The following is an 8,345-nucleotide window of genomic DNA, read 5'->3' as shown; positions in this document are numbered from 1 at the left end:
CATACCAATCGTGGCTTGATAGCTATTGTTATAAGCAAACTTGGCTTAAGGTAAGTAATGACTCCATGAGACTCCAAAATCGAGCACAATTGCCCTCAACATATCTTTGAGCGTTTGGATGGTGCACTCAGGCTGGCCATCCATCTGTGGGTGGAAAGTTGTACTAAAATCCAATCTTGTGCTTGAAGCCTCTTGAAATTTTCTCCAAAATTAACTCATGAACTACGGTCCTCTATCAAACACTATGTTACCGAAATACCATGTAGGCTTACAATCTCATTAATGTATATATTTGGGCATGCCAAGCTGCTCCATACTTATTCTTGAATGGCAAAACTTGGGCAAAATTAGTTAGCTGATCAATTATCACCCAATGGCATCATAGGCACCAAGGGTGGACCTAAAAATTTTATGAGTGGTGTTAACAAGTAACAATTTGACAAGTTTCTATTTATTGATCAAAACTAAGTATAAGCATCCACAAATCATATAAGGTTACATATAAAAATCCAATAATCAAATAACATATCTACAAAATAAATAAAAAATAGAAAGACTTATAATTTCAAGATATTATTTGACTTGTAATACTACTTTCTATTAACTAGATTCTGTTTGAGTCCCAAACTATCAAATTAATGAAAAAACATGAAATATTTAAAAATTTAATTTGAGTTGAAAATTACTAAATGAGTTGTTTTGAGAAAGTGAAAAACGTAGACAAGGATTGAGAAGAAGAAGCCTTATTATAGGTCTTAAGAATATAAATTGAATTTTTTGGAAGGAGAGGAAGAGTAGCTTAAGTTTTGACTTTTTTTAATAAAATTTTAAATTATAGAAATAAATTTTTTTATCTTTTAGCATTTAAATATTAATATATAAATTACTTTTTGATAAATTTACTTAAAATCTTTCATCTCTTCCTTACAAAATTACAAAAAAGAAATAGTAGGTTCATTATTGTCTGATTATATAAAACTTAAATTAAAACTCTAATTAAGTAATACACCTATATAGATTTTTAAGAATTGAGTGGTGTCATTTGACTACTCCTACAAAGCTGGGTCCACCCATGATAGCCACCCTTAGCTCGTGGTAAACCTGTTACAAAATCTATTGCTACATGTTCTCATTTTCATTTGGGTATTGGTAACTTTTGCAATAGTCTCGAAGGTTTCTGATGTTCAACCTTCACTTGCTAATATGTTAAGCACTTAGAGACATTTTGCCACGTCTGTTTTAGTCTTAACCACTAATACACAAACTTTAGATCATGATACATCTTGGTGGCTCGTGGGTAGATTGCATAAGCTACAATATGCGCCTCTTCCAAAATCTCATTCCTCAAATTATCAGTATCCGACACATAAATTCATGATCGACATCTCATTAAACTATCGGTGTCGTACACAAAGTCTCAAGCTTTATCTTTAATCGTGTCTTCAAATGGTTTAATCAATATTCACCTTGGTCTTGGGTATTCTTAATTCGATCTAATATCATCAGTCGAACTCTAAAATGCACCAACAAGGTGTTAGAATCATTATCCTCAAATGTACACCCATATTGCCCAGATCATACAAACTTTGCACCAAAGATTTTTTTTCTCTATTTTCACATGTCCCAAATTCCCCATTGATTTCCAGCTCAAGACATTCGCCACCACATTGACCTTGCCTAGATGGTAGAGTATGGTGTAGTGATAATCTTTTAATAGTTCCAACCACCTACCAAATTTAAATCTCTTTGTTGAAATATAAACTTCAAACTCTTATAAGTGTATATTTCTTAACTTTCACTACAAAGATGATGGCACCAAAATTTGAAAGCAAACACAATTGCAGCCATCTCTAGGTCGTGCATAGGATAGTTCTGTTCATGCCTCTTTAATTGTCAGAAGGCGTATGTTATAGCTTTCCCATGTTGCATCAACACGCAACCCAATCTAACCCGTGATGTATCGTAATACATGATATAGCCTTCGGATCCACATAACAGGCTTAACACAAGTGCAAAAGTGAGAGAGGGTTTACGCCTCAAAAAACTAGCATCACATGCATTAGACCAATCAAACTTAACTCTTTTTTGAATTAGTCTTGTCAAAGGGAATGCAACCTTAGAAAAACCTTGTACAAAACATCTACAATATTTGGCTAAGCTTAGAAAATTTCTAACTTCTATTACAGATGTCGGCCTTGATCAATTTTCCACAGCTTCTACTTTACTAAGGTCAACTTGTACTCCTTGTTCAAACACCATGTGTCTTAAAAAATTGACTTTGTTCAACCAAAACTTACATATCGAAAATTTAGCATATAATCGTAGCATCACTCTCGAAAATTATAAACCCATGAAAAAACCAATTCTGACAATTTTCCAATATCCAAACCGTAGTCAAACAAGTATTCCAGCACTTTTTTCCACCCAAAAACCCGAGAACAGCTTCGTTGGCAGTCAATAGCTTGCTCCACATTCTTTAATCCCTTTTTATAACCATAGATTCACCATAAAAAAAAAAATCAGATAAACAATCAGAAGGAGCCACCAAGCCGGTCGGTGGTGAAAAAAGATTGAAATTGCTTCAAAGTCGACCTTTCATCACCAATCGAAGAGATTCCCATCTGTTTGGCAAGACTCCAGATTTCCTCAACCTCCCTTAAAATCACTGTATTTCCTTAATGAACTTATAATTTCATTCATTAATGAAGTATAATTTTTTAATTAATCATAAAGTATAGCGTCGATATATTATCAATACATTAAATATAAATTTATATAAATATTTATTAAATAAAAAAAATCACACAAGTAAACTAGACAGGTGTCATTATAACATGCTTCTAAACTACGCAGGGGGGCATGGGAGAGGGATGACCGAAGGTGGCAGCTACCACCTATCAGTTTTTAATTTTTATGAGCATAAAAGTCAAAATATCTAGCTTTACCACCCCTACATAGATAAAATGAATTAATTTGGAGAAGTGATAAGAAATTTAAGTTAATTTTAATTTTTTTTTTACTTTATATCTATTATGATAATCAATGTAAAAATTTAATGTTAATTTTTTTAGTTGATATCTATTTATATTGACAAATTTAAAATTTTTATTTAAATTGTTAATAAAATTTTATATTATAATTTTATTTTATTTTAAAAGTAATTAATTTTTTACTCCAAATCAAATAATTAACTTGATCCATAATCTTATCCATGATTTTATATAAATACTTTTTAACCATTTCATACAAAATTCTAAACTTGTCACTTGAGTGTATATAGATAAAATTTTGATAAATAAAATTTTATATCTCCTCATAACAGCAGAAGAACTTATTTGACTGCTCTGGTGGTTAGCATCTAGTATCAAATTTAAAGCAAGCCAAACGTATAAAAGAGATATATAGGCAGTAGCATTACACCTCTGGACGTACCATGACACCTGGCCAAACTTCTTACATAAAACTGATATTTATTAATTAATTAAACATACTCTCCCAAAGAGCCAGTGTAGGAGGAGGTCAGCACTGCTCCTGCTTTAGTATTAGCCGCGTCTCTTCGATTTTTGATCCAATCAACATTCAACGCCTCCGGCTGACGGGCTCTTTTTGCGCGTTGAAATAGACTGTGGCGACGGGCAGGCCCAAGTTGAGGTGCTGAGCGAAGAGCCTGGTGCTGAAGTTAGCCCGTGATGCTGGTTGCTGCACTGGCCCCAACGGACCCTTTTGTTGGAACAGCACCAGAATATAGCGGTGAATGCCCACCGGAGGGCGTGGCCCCATGTAAACCAGGATCTCCTTTCCTGTAACAATCCCCAGAATTTGGATTAATCCAGCTAGAAAACTTACCTCATACATTCCATGAGACGCGTAAGAAAGGAAGTATTGGATATTGGTAAGATTATTATTTATTGCATTCACTTACTATTTACGAACGACGATAGAAACAATGGAAAATTTTAATTTTTTCTTGTTTGTTGGAGAAATAACACTAATCCATACTATTCTTTATATCATTATGTGCTTTGAATCTGAAAAAAATTCAGGGTTAAATCCTAAAGCCTGAATACATCCAAATTGAAGCAACTGAGGCTTGGCGAATACTATTTTGTAGTACAGAAGTAATAATTTAATTTCATAAATATTTGTTATATATATGACTGATTAAACAATCAAACAATTCTAGTAGTTTACTTTAGGGTTAATTAAAACCCGTTTATATATTGATCCTACAAATTCATATAATTAATCTCGTTAATTCATGGCATAGGGTTTCAGCTACTGGATCAAGAGTTGTTTAGTGAATTTTTCCAATTATGAAAACATGATGAACTGGTATTGATATTTCCTAGGCCGATTTTCTATCTTGTCGCCACAAGGACAGTCTTACAACATGCCATGTGGTGTAAAAGAATCCAAAGCATTTATCACGGTGGACGTGAGCTGATACTTGTTGTTCAAAGAACTAACCATGTGTCATAGAAGGCGATGCATGCAAATGCAATGGACGAGGTAAACGGGGGAAATTGGAAAGGGAGAAAGGGAAAGTATTGGGTGTAGAAAGAGCCAAGATGAGGTTTTAGCAGTCATGTAAGACAATTTCGCTGCTGGACCGCATTTGCTAAGGCAGTATTGGATCATGGCAAATATATCAAGACGAAACATAATTTGTGATTATTGCAAATTCTTGTGATAAATGTAGGCCCTAGAGATTCTTCTTAAAAATTTGAGACGTTCTTGCATTATTGCCTAGGATGCGGCATGCATGCAAGAATTGTTTCTGACACCCATTTTGGGCAACCTCCTCCTCGTATTGAATTCTAAAAGTACAAGATTTTGTTTGATTTTTGAGTTTTTCCTTATTTAATTTTTCTTCATCATAAATTACTGAAAAATTAAAAAAAAATTAATCCACTATAATTGATTCATACGAAAATAAAACGTTCTTATTTCACAAAAAGTTTAAACTCTAATTATTCAAAAATATTATTCATTTTTATTTTCAAATACCCTTTTTTGTAATTTTTTTTCTTTATTTGAAATTTAATATTGATTTTAAATTTTTTTTATGTTCATAAATACTTCATAAATGTTTTAATGAAAACTTTTCGATATATACGCAATTTTAAATTATTAATATTTAACAAAATAAAAAATTTAAATACTATAAATTTCCAATTAGCGAAGACAATATTTATAAGAAGGAATACAAAGTAATAGAAAGTATACTATTTTAGTCTCCTATCAGTTACCTCGAGTGGGATTGGTTCCTCCAGGAATGTCAGAAACGATCCTGAAACAGGGAAGAAGGCAAGTGGATGATGTTTTACCAAATGATCGAGAACGTTTGTAAGAACTACCCAAAAGAAGTATTCGAAAGAAAACTAAAACGAAACCCATGAAAGCAGAAACGGACCAATGAACCCATTCACGCATGCTTGGCTCGCTGGGACTTGGCGCATCGGGGTCAGTCATCACCTATATTAATCACCAGCATCAACCGTCAGATAGATGTATCAACATGCATTAAACGATCATAGCCTCCCTTCAAGAAATAAAGGAAAAGGCTACAAAGCTGATACAGAGAAATCAAAGGATAAACTTCATGCGTATAGTTTAGATAGCGCAATTCCAATTGGTAAAGATAACGAACCAAAGTATAAAGCTTGTCAGAATGGCCATTGATGCTAACTTTGGGAGGGTTGATTGTCGTAGATGGCTTTATGTCACAGCCGTTAGTGACATGCTTGGAACCGTAGTAGACGGACATAGTGACAGTCGGAACAAACATGTCGACGACGTCGCCAATAACTCGACCAACAACGAGAGGATCAACGGAGACAGCCATGGAGAAGAAGAGTGCAAAAAGGAGAGGGGAGGAGATCAGGATGTTTGTTTGATTTGGTGTGAGGGTGGAGTAGAGAAAGGCAAGTAGGAGTTTATAAAGAGGAGTAAAAGGTGAGAAGTGGCTTAGATTAGTGTGACGTTTATGCCATGCATAGGGCATTAAAAAGTTTATTCAGGCAGAGACTGCCACGTGCGACACCTCCCAGCTGTGAAAGGATCGCCTACTCTTTTTTATCCTTGATTCCTTGTTATAGGAACCAATTCAGCAAGAAAAACATGGGCTAATTAACTTTGTTTTCACTTTAATTGTGCCTATAAACTCTACTCGGAAATGTTTAAATCTTCAAAACTTTTCCGTGAATTTGTATTATTTATGTATAATATCATTAGTTAAATGAAATATAAGTGTTTTCAGAGACATAGAATTAGCTGCTTAATTCACCGTTCATGTTTCCAAGGGCAGCAATTTCTTCAATCTAACAAGGGACTCGTCTGCTAATGTTACAATTCTTTCTCAGATCACATGTCATTTATTTTTAATCTATGTCGTCCTTTATGCTTGGGTAGAGGTTTAGTGAGTGCATCCGCTAACTAATTATCACAATACACAATGGGAGAATTAGGTAGCACTATCTGAACTTCTTGAAGGAGATACTGAATCCATGTTGCTTTTGAAACAGTAGTTGCAATAGCTTAATATTTAGCTTCTGCAGAGGACCTGGCTAGTGTCTTCTGTTTCTTTGAACTCCAAGAGATTGGTGTGCTTCCAAGATATATGATAAAGGTAGAATTAGAGGTCCTATCATCAAGATTTCCTACCCAATAAGAATATGTGAAGACTTGAAAGGATGGAGTAGTTTCCTTTTTGATGAATAGACCATGGAATAAGGTTCATTTAAGATATCTAAATACTTTTTTCAATGCTTGATAATGCACTGTTGATAAATTATGCCTGAATTGAGAGAGTTTGTTAATCACAAAACAAGTATCAATTCTGGTAAGAATAAGATATTGGAAACAACCAACAATTTTTCCAAATTCCTCGTCATCGGATGTGAAACTTCACTTTTTAATTAAGGTTAGATTCGTAACTTGGTTTGGTGAGTATGTAAATTCTCATTTTCAAATAATATTTTGAACATTTATTACTTAGAAAAATATATAAATTGATATTAAATAAGTTTACTTGAAAGATGAGACTTAGAGAGGATCAAAAGACTTGATTTTAGCCTTAAAATTGTATTTTGGAGTAAAAGTATTAACTCTTGTTAATATAGTATCAATTCTTAAAACTTAGAAATGCATCTTGATGAACATGTATCGATACATGTTCCTAATGTATTGATAACTTTACTCGAAAAGAAAATATATTGATACTTCAAGCAAATTATCGATACTGCAACCGCAGATTTGAAAAAAAGAAAAGAAAAGCATGTTAGACTTTTCACACTTATTTTAAAACCTAAATCCTCATATTTTTCCTCAAAGAGCTAAAAACTTGTTTTCCGCAAAACCTAACCTTTTTTTTTCTCTCTATTCCTCTTCCTTATCTATATTCCCTCTCATCCAACCAATTCATTTCAAATCTCCAAATTTCATATTTGAAGTCAAATTTTGATTTATTATAAAATAAATTTTTATATATTTTTAATATTTTATTAATTATCTAATTTTTATATATTTTTAATATAATAAATTATATTATTATAAAATCATGGGGCTTTTGAAATGAGGCCAAACCCCAAACTTAGCCCTACAAACAACTAATCTTGGCTTGTGATTTCTAGAAATTTTGATTTATTAAGAATTCACTTTTCTTCCTAAAAATTTAGGTTCGGATTGATTTTGGTACTCTCAAGCTCGCCAAGGTAAAACTACTTTAAACCCTAACTACTAGAAGTTTAAACTCGTGGTTAGGATTAGATTTAGTTACCAATTTTCAGATTAATGATTAAGAGAAGAAGTTATGGAAAAGCAAATGGTTATTTATGAAAGATAAAATTATAGAACAAAGTATTAATGATGGAAAAATTGTGTGTTAGGTGATGTTGAAGTAGTTAGTATTTTTGGAGAGATCGAGCTTTCGACGAAAGGTGCTAAGAGGAAAGGCACCTTTCAATGAGGTGGCTAGATACAATGTTTTTAATTATTTTGATATAATTATACATGGCTTATCTACAATCTCACATTTAAATGAATTTTTTATGAAGCATGAGTTTATACTAGGATTGTGATCTAAACAATGATTTTTAAAGTATGTTTGATAAAAGCTATATATGCTATGTAAATATGTTATCTATTATGTATTTAGTTTTGTGCATGAGAAACAAGCAATTTGAATGTTTTGATACCTCAAAAAAAAGTTCTGAACATTTATCTATGGATTGATTAGATAAATGACTTTGAAATTTGAAATGAAAATTATTTTGAATAGACCTTAGCACTGGGTTGTTAGCTTTAAAATTATTATAGTTTTGATTATGACAAAATGATCAAATTTG

The 8,345-nt window shown here is 32.6% G+C and overlaps 1 protein-coding gene across 1 annotated transcript; it reads right to left on the bottom strand.

The window, feature by feature from the left end:
* Positions 1 to 3,357: 3,357 nt before the first annotated feature.
* On the bottom strand, positions 3,358 to 5,895 carry E12A11 (PEBP (phosphatidylethanolamine-binding protein) family protein). Its single transcript, XM_021436735.2, has 4 exons — positions 5,651 to 5,895; positions 5,414 to 5,475; positions 5,250 to 5,290; positions 3,358 to 3,800 (listed from the first exon to the last, which is right to left on the bottom strand). Exons 1-4 carry the CDS (start codon positions 5,843 to 5,845, stop codon positions 3,580 to 3,582), a joined length of 519 nt encoding a protein of 172 aa, XP_021292410.2. The 5' UTR covers positions 5,846 to 5,895; the 3' UTR covers positions 3,358 to 3,579.
* Positions 5,896 to 8,345: the final 2,450 nt, after the last annotated feature.

The sequence above is a fragment of the Theobroma umbraticum genome, unplaced genomic scaffold (genome assembly GCF_002168275.2).
Source record: "Theobroma umbraticum cultivar Fairchild unplaced genomic scaffold, ASM216827v3 scaffold_146.0, whole genome shotgun sequence".
Lineage (NCBI taxonomy): Eukaryota > Viridiplantae > Streptophyta > Magnoliopsida > Malvales > Malvaceae > Theobroma > Theobroma umbraticum.
The sequence above is the reverse complement of the archived record's forward strand: the minus strand, read 5'-3'. Positions and strand labels throughout refer to the sequence as shown.

Bases quoted from the DNA above. Each gene is read 5' to 3' on its own strand.
- E12A11 (XM_021436735.2), bottom strand. From the start codon at position 5,845: ATGGCTGTCTCCGTTGATCCTCTCGTTGTTGGTCGAGTTATTGGCGAC. The intron at 5,476-5,650 runs GTTCGTTATCTT...TGATTAATATAG, and splicing joins CTGACAAGCTTTATACTTTG to GTGATGACTGACCCCGATGC. The intron at 5,291-5,413 runs GTCCGTTTCTGC...TCCCTGTTTCAG, and splicing joins ATGCGTGAATGGGTTCATTG to GATCGTTTCTGACATTCCTG.